This window comes from Rhinopithecus roxellana, chromosome 1, assembly GCF_007565055.1.
Source record: "Rhinopithecus roxellana isolate Shanxi Qingling chromosome 1, ASM756505v1, whole genome shotgun sequence".
Taxonomy (NCBI): Eukaryota; Metazoa; Chordata; class Mammalia; order Primates; family Cercopithecidae; genus Rhinopithecus; species Rhinopithecus roxellana.
Window position 1 is genome coordinate 34782009 of NC_044549.1, and position 16136 is coordinate 34798144.

General features: G+C 38.1%; 1 protein-coding gene across 2 annotated transcripts in view; it reads left to right on the forward strand.

The window, feature by feature from the left end:
* Positions 1-16136, forward strand: part of GRAMD1C (GRAM domain containing 1C) — a 111805-nt gene that overhangs the window by 62598 nt on the left and 33071 nt on the right. For both annotated transcript variants that reach the window (XM_010361015.2, XM_010361016.2), the window contains 3 exons: positions 2529-2661; positions 7304-7466; positions 14207-14344. In XM_010361015.2, the coding sequence (XP_010359317.1) occupies positions 2529-2661; positions 7304-7466; positions 14207-14344 (434 nt within the window). The remainder of the gene's footprint in view (positions 1-2528; positions 2662-7303; positions 7467-14206; positions 14345-16136) is intronic.

Genomic DNA, 16136 nt, shown 5'->3' on the forward strand with positions numbered 1-16136 from the left:
GAGGCAGAGCTTGCAGTGAGCTGAGATCTGGCCACTGCACTCCAGACTGGGCGACAGAGCGAGACTCCGTCTCAAAAAAAAAAAAAAAAAAAAAAAAAAAAGAGTACAGAGAGACTATTTTTGACTGATGAGGATTCTTTTAGAAGAGTGGACATTTTTATTAACCTCTTCAAGTAACAGTGCATTATGTCCAATGGAAATTGAGGCTATTAGCAATAAAAACAATGAACGAGAATACATTAAAATTCTATAGCAAACATTAGCTGAGTGAAAAAAGCCAGTCACAAAAGACCATATATTGTGTGATTCCATGTATGTGAAATGGAGTCTAGAATTGGTAAATTTATAGAAACAGAAAGTAGATGGTAGTTGCCAGGAGCTGATAGGAAGGGAGAATGGGAGTGACTGCAAGTGGGGACAGCGTTTCTTTGTTGGGGTGATGACAATGTTCTACAATTAGTGGTGATGGTTGCCCAACTCTGTAACCCACTGAACTGTACACTTTACATGAAGTGAATTTTGTGATATGTGGATTATATCTTAAAAGATGCTATTTAGAAATTTTATAGTAAATCTTAAAATGGAAATATTTTGAAAGTCTCAATGTATGTGCAGAAATTTTACTCATCTAGGTAATCTACTTATGCTGATCCAATTTATATCTTCGCTTAGCATCAATATTTTATAGGCTTTTTTACATCGTTGCACATGTATATTTTATTAGCTTTCTGTAAAGTTAAGACTTTCCATTGTATTGCTCTCCTTGAGAAGTTTCGTAGCCTCTTGCCGGCTCTGGATTTGGATAGAAAAGCAATTACTCTAATGCAAAGAGCCTTGGATTATGGTAAACAGGATCTGGATCTTAGTTAGGGTCACCAAACAGCTGAGCAACCTCAGGCAAATCTTTTCATTTTTTTTGATTCTCAGTTTGCTCATCTATGAAATGAGGCAGCTGAACTAGATTGTCTTTAAGGTCCTTGCCAACTCGAAAAGTCTCTAGTCTTTGAGGAAAGAAAGAATAGTTGTGACTAGCTGCTGTTTTCTTCTTCTGGTGATTGAATGCTTTTTTTTTGAGACAGAGTCTCACTCTGTTGCCCAGGCTGGAGTGCAGTGGCGTGATCTTGGCTCACTGCAACCTCCGCCTCCTGGGTTCAAGCGATTCTCCTGCTTCAGCCTCCTGAGTAGGTGGGATTACAGGTGCCACCCAACATACCTGGCTACTTTTTGTATTTTCAGTAGAGACAGGATTTTGCCATGTTGACAAGGCTGGTCTTGAACTCCTGGCTTTAAGTGATCCACCCATCTCAGCCTCCCAAAGTGCTGGGATTACAGGTGTCAGCCACTGCGCCTGACCTGGATGCTTTCTTTTCTTTTTTTCTTTTTTTTTTGAGAAGGAGTCTCACTCTGTCACCATGCTGGAGGGCAGTGGCGTGATCTTGATTCACTCACTGCAGCCTCTGCCTCCCTGGTTCAAGCAAGTCTCCTGCATCAGCCTCCCAAGTAGCTGAGACTTCAGGTGCGTGCCACCACACCCAGCTAATATTTTTTATTTTTATTTATTTATTTTTTTAGTGGAGACGGCATTTCACCATGTTGGCCAGGATGGTCTCGATCTCTTAATCTCATGATCAGCCCGCCTTGGCCTCCCAAAGTGTTGAGATGACAGGCATGAGCCATCATGCCCGGCCAGCTTGAATGCTTTCTAAGAAAGTGTGTGGCAGGATCCTCATTCTCTCTTCTACTTCTTTTCCTGTTCTTCAGTCTCTGAAAGAAGCAAATCTGTTTCAAACCTTTATTTCCTCAGTTCTTCCATTTTCTTCCTCTTTATTTGCAATCTCTCCTTCCTTCTTCCTCCTCCTTTCCTCTCTATTTTTCCACATCTCACCTCCATCCTGTTGAGCACTGGAAATTGGATCAGTTGTGCTCCCATTGTATTTAATAGATTTTCCTTTCTTTTTGCTCCTTGAGAAAGGGAAAGCAGATCCTAGGACATTTATTATAGTATTGGCCATATGATCATTTGACAGCTGTTTGTTAAACCTTGTTCTTAGGGCTGGGAAGAGTGAGGAGGCAGGAGTGGCCAATGGACTTAGGCTCAGACATCTTGAGTGTCCACTTCTGGGAGGGCTTCACCATTTAAGCGGGGGCTGAGTCAGAAGGAAGGAGATACAAAACTGCCTTCTTGTGCGGCCTAGTATCTAACCCAAACATGTACTCTGTACCTGAAATTTAAATGAGCAATTTTCAGTTGATTAGTTACTGTTATGGCCATTTGTACTTTGTTAATTTTTTAATGTTTTTGAGATTTATAGAATCTCATGTGAGTGTATCTTGTTTTCAGAAATGATATCAACTTGCATGTAATTTAAGAAGACAGCCTTGTTATAAGTAGACATTTATTTGTTATATTACAGTAATCCATTTTTATCAAACTGTTTTATCATAGGAAATGACCTCAATGAGGAGACCAAATAATTTATTGGTGTGGAGGTGAGCTTCTATTTCTATAATGATGTGTTTTCTTACAGAAGTCCAGGAAGAAGCAGCTTGGATGACTCTGGGGAGAGAGATGAAAAATTATCCAAGTCAATCAGTTTTACCAGTGAATCAATTAGTCGAGTTTCAGAAACAGAGTTATTCGATGGAAATTCATCAAAAGGAGTTAGTATATGATATCCCTTTTAAAATATATCTGATACTGTCATATCTTAATCAGAATACAAGATAAATAAGGATACAGTATGCAAAATGTTAAAAATAAGAGATCACGCTCCTACCTTATTTTAGGAAAAAAGTTTAAAGTCTGTTAAGTAGCAGAGGTTATGTGGGAAAATATGTGGTTTTGTTCAGAGCTATATAAAAAGCAGAGCTACTGAGCAGTTTTACCTGAGCATCAGTCTGTAGGGGGATTAATATCATTAAAAGAATAATAAGATGGAGAAATTTGTAAGTAGTAGAATTTTCCCCAGGGAAAGTACTGTGTGTGCTGTAAAGAATCTGTTTTTCTTTTTCTTTCTTTCACAGAAGGCCAACAGCATGGAGAAAGAATCTGTTTTGAAGGGAGAGATGAGCCCCTGAGCAGCATGCTTGAGTAACAGTAGCTGCTTTTTAAGCTTTTTAAGCTTTTTAAGCAGGCAGGTCCAGTTAACTACTAGGCATTATACTCAGTTACTTAGTTTCTTCTTTTGTTTTCTCAAGTATCATTGTAAGCACATCAGTTTTATTTATTTGTTTATTTACTTTTTTGAGATGAGTCTCATCTTGGAGAGGCTGGAGTACAATGGTGTGATCTCAACTTGCTGTAACCACCACCCCCCAGGTTCAAGTGATTCTCCTGCCTCAACCTCCCAAGTAGCTGAGATTACAGGCACGCACCACCACGCCTGGGTAATTTTTTGTATCTTTAGTAGAGACGGGGTTTCATCATGTTGGCCAGGCTGGTCTCGAACCCCTGACCTCATGATCCACCTACCTTGGCCTCTCAAAGTGCTGGGATTACAGGCGTGAGCCACCATGCCTGGCCAACACTTCAGTTTTTTATTCCAATGAGCTTCAATCACTTGGAGTCATTATATGATTCTCAGTTTGCGCCCTCTGCCAGTGGGAGCCTCTTCAGGCTGGTTCCTTTGGTCTTTTGAAATGACCAGTATCTTTGATGATGTCCTTTCTTTCTGGCACAACAATATATTCTAAGCACATTTTGTATGTTTTCTGCCCCAAACCATTTTCTTAATGAGCCATAGATTTTCTTAGTGAAGAATGGTATTTAGAAACCATATTCTGAGTACTAGGAGTGCTCCTACTGCAGAGCTTTTGTTCTGTTGATTGGGGATGCAAGTTTGGGGGCAGAGCTGAATTTATTTAGAGCAGGGCTTTGGCTTCAAATCATACCTCTGCCACTTGCTAACTGTATAAGTTAATTACTTAACCTTTGCTTTTCTTTTCTCAACTGTAAAGTAAGGATTATACTTTATAAGGTCTTTTAAAATAAGAGTTAAATAAATTAGTATATATGAAAATACTGTCATGCTCTGCATAATGATGTTTTGGTCAAAGATGGACTGCATGTGTGGTGTTGGTCCCATAATGTTTTTGTTTGTTTGTTTGTTTGATATGGAATTTCGCACTTGTTGCCCAGGCTGGAGTACAGTGGTGCGATGTCAGCTAACTGCAGCCTCTGCCTCCTGGGTTCAAGCGATTCTCCTGGCTCAACCTCCCGAGTAGCTGGGATTACAGGCGTCTACCACTATCCCTGGCTAATTTTTTATATTTTTAGTAGAGATGGGGTTTCCTACGAACTCCTAACCTCAGGTGATCCACCTTCCTAAGCCTCCCAAAGTGCTGGGATTAGAAGCGTGAGCCGCTGTGCCTGGCCAGTCCCATAACATTTTAAGGGAGCTGAAAAATTCCTTTGCCTAGTGAGGTACCATCATAACATGGTAATGCAGTGGGTTGCTCACATGTTTGTGGTGATGCTGGTGTAAACAAACCTGTGCTGCCAGGCCTATAAAGGTATAGCACATACAATTATATAAGTACATAATACTTGATAATAAAATAATAAATCATTATTTTAGAGTGTACTCTTTCTACTTCTATATACAAAAAAAGTAAACTTTGAAACAGCCTCAGGCAGGTCCTTCAGGCGGAATTCCGGAAGAAAATATTGTTATCATAGGAGATGACAGCTCCCTGAAGACCTTCTAGTGGTACAAAACATGAAGGTGGAAGACAGTGCTATTCATGATCCTGATCCTGTGTAGGCCTAGGCTAACGTGTGTGTTTGTGTCTTAATTTTTAACAAAAAAGTTTAAAAATAAAAAACTAAGAAAAAATTAAAAATAGAAAAAAACTTTTAGAATAAGTATATAAAGAAAGAAAATATTTTTGTACAGCTGTCCAATGTGTCTGTGGTTTAACCTAAGTGTTTTTATAAGAGTCAGAAAGTTTTTAAAAATTTGAAAGTTCATAAAATAAAAATGTTATGGTAAACTAGGCTTAATTTATTATTGAAAAAACAATTTTTTTTGTAAATATATTGTAGCCTAAGTGTACAATGTTTATAAAGTCTGCTGTAGTGTTCAGTAATGTCCCAGGCCTTCACATTCACTCACTACTCACTCACTGACTCACCCAGAACAACAGAACTCAGTCCTGTAAGCTGCATTCATGGTACAAACAGGTGTACCATTTTCTAAATCTTTTATACCATGTTTTTACTGTACTTTTGCTATGTTTACACATGTTTAGATACACAAATACTTCCGACTGTGTTACATTGCCTATAGTATTCAGTAGAGTAACATGCCATCCAGGTTTATAGACCAGGAGCCATAAACTATACTATATAGCCTAGGTGTGTAGTAAGCTATACCATCTAAATTTGTTAAGTACACTCTATGACAATGGCACAACAATAAAATCGCCTAATGATGCATTTCTCATAATGTATCCCTGTCATCAAAGCAATGCATGACTGTACTTAGAATAGTTCCTAGCACACATTAAGTATCCAATAACCATAAGCTGTTATAATTGAAGGTGAATCTGCCTGTGATCAGTAATGATCCTTTTCCACCCTCCCCCAAGGAACTTCCAGTATCTCCTCTGAGTAAATGTTGGGAAAACGTTGAACGAAAAGATATTTATGTGGAAGGCCAGCATGTTATCAACTTGTTTTGACCAGTCATGCATCTACCTCAGCCTAGTTTTGTGTTACGGGTTTCTTGCAAAACTTATTCATCTAGAGACCCTTAGTGACTTACTACTGGTGCAAGGGAAGTGAATAACTTAATGCTTTAAGATCGATCATACATTCATTGGTGTTCAGTATAGATGTTTTCAGGTTATAGAATACAAGTAGTATAGAAGTTTAGCCATTTTTTTTCTGTTTGCATTCAAGAGCCATGTGATGAGATTCTCAGATATCTACCAAGTATCATATGTCACTTGCTTTGCCTCATTTTCACTTCTAACAAAGTTGGAAATAACAAAGTCAAGAATAACTTTTTTCCAATAAAATATGTTTTTAAGTTATAAAATTAATACTCTTTGTAAAACTTCATGAAATACAGTAGAGTATACAAATAAATAAAAGTCATCCAGATATCAACCACTGAAAGACAGTGACTCTTACTTTTCCTATAAACATCTATCTGTATTCTTTATAGTAGGAAATAGAACTTAATTAGCAACAAGAGGAGAAGCATAAGTGTGGAGCTATAGAGAAGTGTACTTTACTTAGCATCTGTTAAGGGGTCCTTGGTTTAGCTAAATAGGCATGTTGCTTTGTAGTGTGGAACTCCCAAATAAATCAAGTCTTGATTTTAGCAATAATCTCTTCTGACTAGGGTAATATAATCCTTTAATAAATTGTGTCCTGGGTCCCAGTTGTTATTCTGCTATCTGGGTGGCCATTGGAAACCTGTATCGTCCCTGGAGCTGATTCTGCTACTTAGTGCTTCTCAGGGGTCTCATGGGACAGGAAGTAAAATGCTCTCTTTCATCTGTGTACATAGAGAAAATGCAAGAAAATATTCTGTGTATAGTTTATATAGACTTTTTGTACTATTCCACTAAGTCTGATTATAATACAGTACTATTTTACTTGAATACTAACATAGCAATAGCATCATACTTTAATGCCTAACATTAAATTTATTGTAGAGATGATCATCTTTATTAAACCATCCCAGAAAGTATAGATAGCATCATGTATTAAATACATCTTAATGCCTAATGTCTTAGTCCCGTTGCAGCAAAGCCAATTGTGTTTTTATGAGTTTGCTATGAAATTAATTTGTTTTAATCTTCTCTCTCCCACTGTACTCATATGTGACTTTTATCTCTCCATTTTCTTTCCATTTCCCCGTTAGGTCTTGAGAGATGGGTGAGTTTTCTTCCTTGAGATGATGGGGCAGGCATTGACTGGGGAAGCTAACTGGGTTTGGTTCTTCTCCCTTGTCTACCCTGAAGAATGGATTGTTCTATTATTTTTGTCCTTTGTCCCCTTTTCCTTCTGCATAAGTGACTTATATGATCTCTGAAGCTCTTTTTCTATGATGTTTTTCATAAACTTGTTTATTATTGTGTAGGATGACTTTAGAATGGTGTATATTATTTACTCATATTTTATGGACTGACATTTAAAAGCGTTGGAAATGTGATGCGAGTGTAACAAACAAAATGCTGTAAATATTTTTCAAAGTGCAATATTTCAAAGTATGTTTAATATTAAAGTTCTCACTGCAAAATCTAAGCTAAATCTGTTTTTTATTTTGAAACTGGATTGTTTACCTTTTAGGGATTAGGCAAAGAGGAGTCCCAGAATGAAAAACAGACCAAAAAGAGTCTCTTACCAGCTTTGGAAAAGAAGTTAACTAGAGTGCCATCAAAGTCACTGGACTTGAATAAAGATGAGTATCTTTCTCTGGACAAAAGCAGCACTTCAGATTCTGTTGATGAAGGTAAAGAATTTCTTATAAATTTTATTAAAATTTCAGTTTTTTTTTATGTTTATCTTTGTAATAGGGGTGTGCAGATTGAGAATTTAGTTTCATTAGACACAGTCTCACCCTATAAAGAACCAAAAAAGGAATGGAAGCTTATAGAAAATAGTAGAAAGAGGCTGTTAAATCTAATGTATTCCACTGTCTTCAGAAGCCTGGAATCTGAAAAGCTTCTTTGCATTTAGCTTTTAAATGTGGTGTTAATAAAAATTCTGTATGCCCATTCCTATATACCAGGCAGTGAAATATGCTCACACGTCATAGGTACAGTGACATATTATTTCATTTAGGCTATCCCTCATTTTCCTGGTAGGGAAAATAAGACTAAATCTAAAATCATGCAGCTAGTTAACTATGCAGAACTTGAGTTAATGACCAGGTGTCTCCATCCGGTTTTCTTTTTACTTTACTTCAATACTGCCCAAATTATTTTCTTTTCCTCCTTTTTAAAAAAGACACCTTAGCAAGGTTTTTCTAAACTTGTTTTGTGTATAATTATGAAATCTAGTAGTTATGGCAGGGATGCATTCTGACATGAATACTAATTTAAATTATTGGGTAGCCTCCAAAAGGAAATAAAGAAGATTCTCAAAAATTCTAGAGAGGAAATCTTTCTCTCTTTAAATGATTTTTTAAAAAGTGTACTCATCAGTGTTACTCAGAACAATACTCCAATATTTTTGTGTGAAGATGCGAGCTTTTGACTGTTGTTATGTTTTAGCATAATGGGATGAGTTTTTAAAAGCAAGAGCATGGAAAGTTCATCATAATTGCTCCTGACTTTGATTTGTTTTTACTGTAGTCAATTTCCATTTAATTTTAATTCACTTTTAGAGGAACATTCTATATTTGAAATTTATTATAAAGATAAATGATAATAATATTCCATATGGCATTAAAAAAAAAAACTTATTTGGCTGGGCACAGTGGCTCACGCCTGTAATCCCAGCACTTTGGGAGGCCGAGGCGGGCAGATCACGTGGTCAGGAGTTCAAGACCAGTCTGGTCAATGTAGTGAAACCCTGTCTCTACTAAAAATACAAAAAATTAGCTGGGTGTGGTGGTGTGCACCTGTAATCCCAGCTACTTGGGAGGCTGAGGCAGGAGAATCTCGTGAACCCGGGAGGCGGAGGTTGCTGTGAGCCAAGATCGCGCCACTGCACTCCGGCCTGAGCGACAGTGCGAGACTCTGTCTCAAAAAACAAAACCAAACAAAAAAGTTATTTGTTTTTAGAAGGCCAGCAGAGATTAAGCTTGATCCTAATATGATGATAAAGAGAATCATGACCCAAAGGCCTTCTGAATTTCAAGAGTATTATATTCTAGATGTTTTTCACATTTTGTATTGTAATCCATTTTGTTTTGTATTGTAATCCATGTGTACATGGGGTCTAGAGTGGGCTCAACAAATAGCAGTCCTTCTTGACCACCCTGGTGGTAACAAATTGGGAAAGAAAATGAAGAGCAAGTCAGATAGAGGCCAGAATATCACCTTTTATACTAATAGTAACAAAGTCAGCGGATGTCAGTATGTGTGAAAGATAAGTGGGCTGCTGATGGAGTGAAGAATGAGGTGGACTTACCTATCAGTCACAGGCAATGTTCAACCTCCTCCCCCACTGGAGGGACGATCCCCCTGGAGGAGAACCAGCTTCTGTGGGCACCTAGATCCAGAAGGAAGGACAGAGGTGTGACAAGCCTACCCAGCATCCTCCTTCCACATTTACTAACTGTGCTAGTAGCTCAGGCTGCCATAACAAAATACTACAGATTGGGTAGCTTCAACAACAGAAATTTATTTCATATAATTCTGCAGGATAGAAATCCCAGATCAAGGTTTGGCAGAGTTGGTTTCTGGTGAAGGCTCTCTTCCTGGCTTGCCACCTTCTCACTGTGTCTGCACATAGCCTTTCCTTAGCACATGCTCATGGATAGAGGGGCAAAGTGTGAGGGAGGAGCAGGGGGCAACAGAGACACACACACACACAGAGAGAGAGAGAGCGTGCATGAGCAAACTCTGGTATTTTTTTTTTTTTCTTTTTGAGACAGAGTCTGGGTCCGTCCCCCAGGCTGGAGTGCAGTGCCATGATCTTGGCTCACTGCAATCTCTGCCTCCAGGGTTCAAGTGATTCTTGTGCCTCAGCCTCTGGAACACCTGGAGTAGCTGGGATTACAAACATGCACCACCACGCCCCGCTAATTTTTTGTAATTTTAGTGGAGGGGGGGGCGGTTTTCCTCATGTTGGCCAGGGTGGTCTTGAACTCCTGGCCTCAACTGATCCTTTAACCCCGGCCTCCCAAAGTGTCTGGTATCTCTTCTTATAAGGACACTAATTCTACCAGATATTGGACCCACCTTATTTAACTTAATTACTTTCTTTCTTTCTTTCTTTCTTTCTTTTTTTTTTTTTGAGGCGGAGCCTCTATCGCCCAGGCTGGAGTGCGGTGGCGCGATCTCAGCTCACTGCAAGCTCCGCCTCCCGGGTTCAGGTCATTCTCCTGCCTCAGCCTCCCGAGTAACTGGGACTGCAGGCGCCCGACACCACGCCCGGCTAATTTTTTGTATTTTTTGTAGAGACGGGGTTTCACCGTGTTAGCCCTGATGGTCTTGATTGCCTGACCTCGTGATCCGCCCGCGTCGGCTTCCCAAAGTGCTGGGACTACAGGCGTGAGCCACTGTGCCCGGCCAATGAATTACTTTCTTTAGAGGCCCCATCTCCAAATACAGCCACACCAGGAGTTAGGGCTTTAACAGAATTTGTGGGGACACAAACATTCAGTCCATAACAATAATCTACTTCCTTTGGTTAGAGTGAGTTAAAGTTGTAGAGAGAGGCTGGGAATTACCCTAATTGGGCACCTTTAACTCGGAAGGAGTGAAGAAGAGACATCTCCGCTGCTTTGTATATAATACCCAGCACACAATAATATTGTGTTAGTCAATGTAAGCCCATTTCCCAACCATTTTATGTAGATGTAAGCTTACTATGTTAATGTGTTTTCCTTAATATAAAATTTAATTTTTTAAAACATATTTTAAAAACTTCCAAAATATAGATTGTGTGTGTTATACTGCTTTTGAGAAAGATCAAAAATTTTAGTTTTTCTTGGTTGCACACAGTGGCTCATATCCGTAATCCCAGTACTTGGAGAGGCCGAGGTGGGAGGATTGCTTGGGCCAGGAGTTTGAGACCAGTCTGGGCAAGACTTGTCTCTACATCAAAAAATTAGCGGGGCATGGTGGTGCATGCCTGTAGTCCTAGCTACTCAGGAGGCTGAAGCAGGAGCATCACTTGAACCCAGGAGGTCAAGGCTGCAGTGAGCTATGACTGCACCATTGCACTCTAGCCTGGGCTACAGAGCCAGATCCTGTCTCTTTAAAAAAAAGATAATAATAATAATAATAATACTTATGTTTTAGTTTTGAGGATAGATGTTATAGACACTATGATTGTGTTACTTTCTTGTAACCACCAATAGGAGAGAGAAAGGGAAAGAGAAAGAGAAAGCAAAAAATATAATGAAAGTAGTTGTTTAAAGGAAAATTTAGTACAAATAACTTGAGGCTTGTTGTTGTGCTTATTAAGTAGGCATTTTAAGGACTCTTTTTCTTAAAATTGTAAGATCATTGCCACTGAAGTCAGTGTAGTAGGAGACGTTTGGAAAGATCAAGGGTAGCATAGCGACTGCTTTATTAGTGTCCTTACCATTCATGCTTTAGTACGCAGCAGGGCATGGATTAGTCATACACTGTTTACCTGAATTGAGGACTTTAGGAAGATCTCCTCTGGCCCCCAGTGGCCAAATAGGTAAGTAACACCAAAACCAGGATTTTTTTTTTTTCTTTCTCACCTGCTGCTTTTATAAGAATGGTCATTCCAAAGTAGTTTCAGCTGGATGCGGTGGCGCGCGCCTGTAATCCCAGCACTTTGGAAGGCCGACTCAGGTGGGTCACATGAGGTCAGGAGTTCAAGACCAGTCTGGCCAATGTAATGAAAGCCCAACTCTACTAAAAATACAAAAATTAGCTGAGTGTGGTGGCACAAGCTTTTAATTCCGAGAGTGAGAGTCTGTCTCCAAAAAAAAAAGAAAAAAAAAAAAAAAACAAAAAACCAAAGAATCCTATAAAAGTAACATTGTAAGTTGCATAAAGGATAACAATAAAACTGATGAAAATTGTGCATATCTAGAAATAAAGAGTAGTAGTGTATAGATTCTTTATTGCACATGAACTCTGATCACACTTTGCTCCTTGCAAAGGCTATTTGGCTTTACAGCAGTGAGAAGGTATATGTAACATTCAGACCTCTGTTTGGGGAGTTTTATTTAAAGTGTATGGTGATTTTTTTCTCATTAGATTATCATTAGATAACAAATCAAGTGCTCCTACTGGTTTCCCTAAGCACATTCCAAAATATTGGACTTGTCATATGTATTTAATGGGTAAAATAATGAATCTATTTTTTTACTTTTTTAAAGTTAAGTTATGAAGATTGTTGAAGTCAATGAACTGAACTGACAATTGAAAAGGTCACAAAAAGTAAACCATCCCAGGAGATTGGGGACGTGTGTATGGTTTTAGAGGGAGTGAGGGAGATTGCAGATCACTTTAAACCAAACATCATTTTATTTAGTGATAGTATGTTGATCTAGTATAGTGAGCAGGAGAAAGGTAAGTCAATAAACCAATAAAAGTAAAACTACAAGTCAGGATAGGTTCTGTGAAGGAAATGAACAAGATCAACAGAATCACCTTTAGTTGTTTTCTTCCTTTGTGAATATTTGAATTATTTTTACAATGAACATATAATACTTACATGTCAGAAAAAGCTGTTTCCCAGGCCTAATTGGAAAGTTACCTCACAAAGCTTAGCAAAATTTCCTAGTTTTGTGATTCATTTCTACGCTGAAGGAGCCATTATTTGAAATTGGCCGGGCGCGGTGGCTCAAGCCTGTAATCCCAGCACTTTGGGAGGCCGAGACGGGCGGATCACGAGGTCAGGAGATCGAGACCATCCTGGCTAACACAGTGAAACCCCGCCTCTACTAAAAAAATACAAAAAAAAAAAAAAAAAAAAAACTAGCGGGGCGTGGTGGCGGGCGCCTGTAGTCCCAGCTACTCGTGAGGCGGGAGAATGGCGTGAACCCGGGAGGCGGAGCTTGCAGTGAGCTGAGATCCGGCCACTACACTCCAGTCTGGGCGACAGAGCGAGACTCCGTCTCAAAAAAAAAAAAAAAAAAAAAAAAAAAAAAAAAAAAAAAAAAGAAATTGCAGTAAATAGTTTTTGCCTACATACAGTATTGTTGAAGGGAGAAGCAAATCAATATCTATCTGATATCCGTAAGTCCTTTATGCCTCGAGCAAAATAGGGAGACACAAATCATTCAATGGGGAATAAATAGCAATAGCTGGGGATGAAGCTGGAGCTGGAAGAGTTTTTCTGATTCATAGACTATTGCCCTTTGATTTCACCTGACTAATATTGACAGATGCTTTACCCAGATCATTCTTAGAGCTTGATTTCTGAAACATGGGGAGCTTTTGTAGCAATTTTTATTCTGTATCAATGGGGCATAATCCTTGAAATAATAGTAAATGATCCTGGTCCTGAAATCATTACAATTTCATATTGGATTGCTTTATGCTACTTCCTCTATTATGCCAAGCTTCTGTTCCTAGGTATTTTTTTTTTCTTTCTGTTTAGTTCTTCTAAGTTAAATTCCTTCTGGCAGTATAAAATAGATGTTAAGTTTGTGTGCTCTGGAGCTGGAGTGAGTTCAAATTCCAGGTCAGTCACTCACTAGCCATGGGGCCTTGGCAATTATTTCTGTGATTCTGTTTCCTCATCTGGAAATAATGATGATAATTACCACTTATCTCATAGCATTGCAGTGAGGATGAGTCAATACTTGTAAGGTATGTAGCACAATGTCTAACATATAGTAAGCACTATGTAAGTATGGGCTATTTTATATAATATTTCCAGGGCATATGAGAATAGGTGAGCAAGATATTGCTTCTTCATTTGTCACTAGTAGTTTTCAACACCATTATGATTATCAAATTCCCAGAAAAAATGTAATATTTCATTGGGCATTATTTAGCTTTGATGAATACTTTTCAAAAGGATTTCTTAGTTCTTTTAATGTGTGGTGTTGAGAATAGGTTGTGATTATAGTCATTCTTGTCTTTGGGTAGTGAACATTAAGTCAAGTTGAAACATTATTCAGGCTGATAAGCTAAGTACAGCAGATATTATAGCCATTGACAAATTAATATTTACTGAGTGAGCATTCAGAGGTAGAAGTTGCTAATTTCTATGGTAGATACTATCTTATGTGTCTGTATATTGTCTTTGTCCCTTTTGAAATATTCTTTTGAGTATTATGGCCATTTGGTATCATTCAAGTTAAATACTTCTGTATCTTTTGGGTTTTGACAGTTGAAACATTGATTATATGTAGTTTAGTTAACTATATATTGTTATGCATAGTTATAGGTTGTACATATGTATATATTTAATTCCTATTTGGAGTTTTAGTAGTGTTCTGGAATGTTCTCCTCATTGTAATCATATTTAAAAATGATTTTATGCCCAAAATAAAACAATACAAAGAAAACCCCACAAAACCCCCTAAAGTGTTAAAATAATCTTTCTTTATTTCTTCTCTTTTGGTTTGTGTTTCTGTTTTTCCAGAAAATGTTTCTGAGAAAGATCTTCATGGAAGACTTTTTATCAACCGTGTTTTTCATATCAGTGCTGACAGAATGTTTGAATTGCTTTTTACCAGTTCACGCTTCATGCAGAAATTTGCCAGTTCTAGAAATATAATAGGTTAGTCCTTGTGTTCTTACCTAATGATAAATTTGGGAGAATGCTATTATTCTTAGAAGGTTGAGCCTATATAAACTGATTTATGTTGTGAGGAGGAAGAATTAGACATGCTTTGATTTTATTTTGGCAGTATATAAACTGGTATTCAAATATTTGGTTAAATTTGCATGTGAACAGTATAATTATTTAATTAGGTAATGCTTCCAACAAGTAAGTTCAGACCTTTTGAAAACTAAAAGTATATTTATTCATTAAGGTACCAATTCAATTAGGTTGAACTCAATTCAAAATGGTTTCATGTGAAACAACTGAATATTGGTGGAGTGTAAATTGCAACACCCACTTTGCCAAAAAGCTTGGCAGTAACTACTAAAGGTATGAACTCTCTGTGACTCAGCAGTTCCACTCCTAGGTATACATTCATCAGAAATGGGTACATTTGTACTCTGAATGATGTACTACAGTGTTCATAGCAACATTATTTATGATGGTCCCAAACTCAAAACAGTTCAGGTGGCCATCAGTAATAGAATGGATGAATAGATTGTGTATATTCCCACAAAAGAATCCTATATAACAATGAAAAAAAATACAAAGTACTGATACTTGTAACAATATGAGTAGAACTCACAGATAACAATGTTGAGCAAAAGAAGCCAGATATAAAAGAGTACATGCTATATAATTTCTTTATATAAAGATAAAAACCAGGCCAAACAAATTTATGGACATAAAGTCAGCATAGTAGTTACTGTTGTGGAGAGTCAGGTAAGTAAAGACTGCGAGGGAGCTTTTGGGATGCTCGTATAAGTTCTATATCCTGATTGGCGTGGTGGTGCATGTATGTATTCCCTTTGTGAAAATCATGGAGCTATACACTTGAGACTGCAGTATCTATGGACTACGTCAAAGACAATATATTTTTAAAAGTTCCACTTAAGAAGTTGGTTAAATTTCTTAATTGGAAATTAATGGTTAAATCCTCATAAGAAGAATTTCATTGATTATGTGTTAAAAAGTTTTATTTTGGGACTGGGTATGGTGGCTCATGCCTATAATCCCAGCACTTTGGGAGGCTGAGGCAGGTGAATTGCTTGAGCCCAGGAGTTTGAGACCAGCCTGGACCCGTCTGTACCAAAAAATACAAAAATTAGCTGGGCATGGTGGTATACACGTGTAGTCTCAGCTACTTGGAAGCCTGAGGTGGGAGGATCTCCTGAGCCTGGGAGTTGGAGGTTGCAGTAAGCTGAGATTGTGCCACTGCACTCCAGCCTGGGTGATAGATTGAGACTGTCTCAAAATAAATAAATAAATAAATAAATAAATGTAAGTTTTATTTTGGTAAACATCTCAAATAATCTTATAGTTAGTTTGCAACTGAATTTATCCTAAATATTTTAGATATTTTATTAACTTTGGGAGCACATGATTTAGCCTGCTACATAAAATTAGAATAGAGCAGCAGCAGCAGAGATTCATATAAGGTGAGTCATTTGACATAGTCAAAGAGAAAGTTGTTCTATAATCAATTTTATTTATTTATTTATTTGAGACAGAGTTTTGCTCTGTCACCCACACCCAAGCTGGAGTGAAGAGGTGCAATCTCGGCTCACAGCAACCTCTGCCTCCCAGGTTCAAGCGATTCTTGTGCCTCAGCCTCCTGAGTAGCTGGGATTACAGGTGTGCGTCACCACGCCTGGATAATTTTTGTATTTTTTTTAGTAGAGGGGTTTTGCCGTGTTGGCCATGCTGGTCTCAAACTCCTGGGCTCAAGCAATCTATCTCCCTCAGC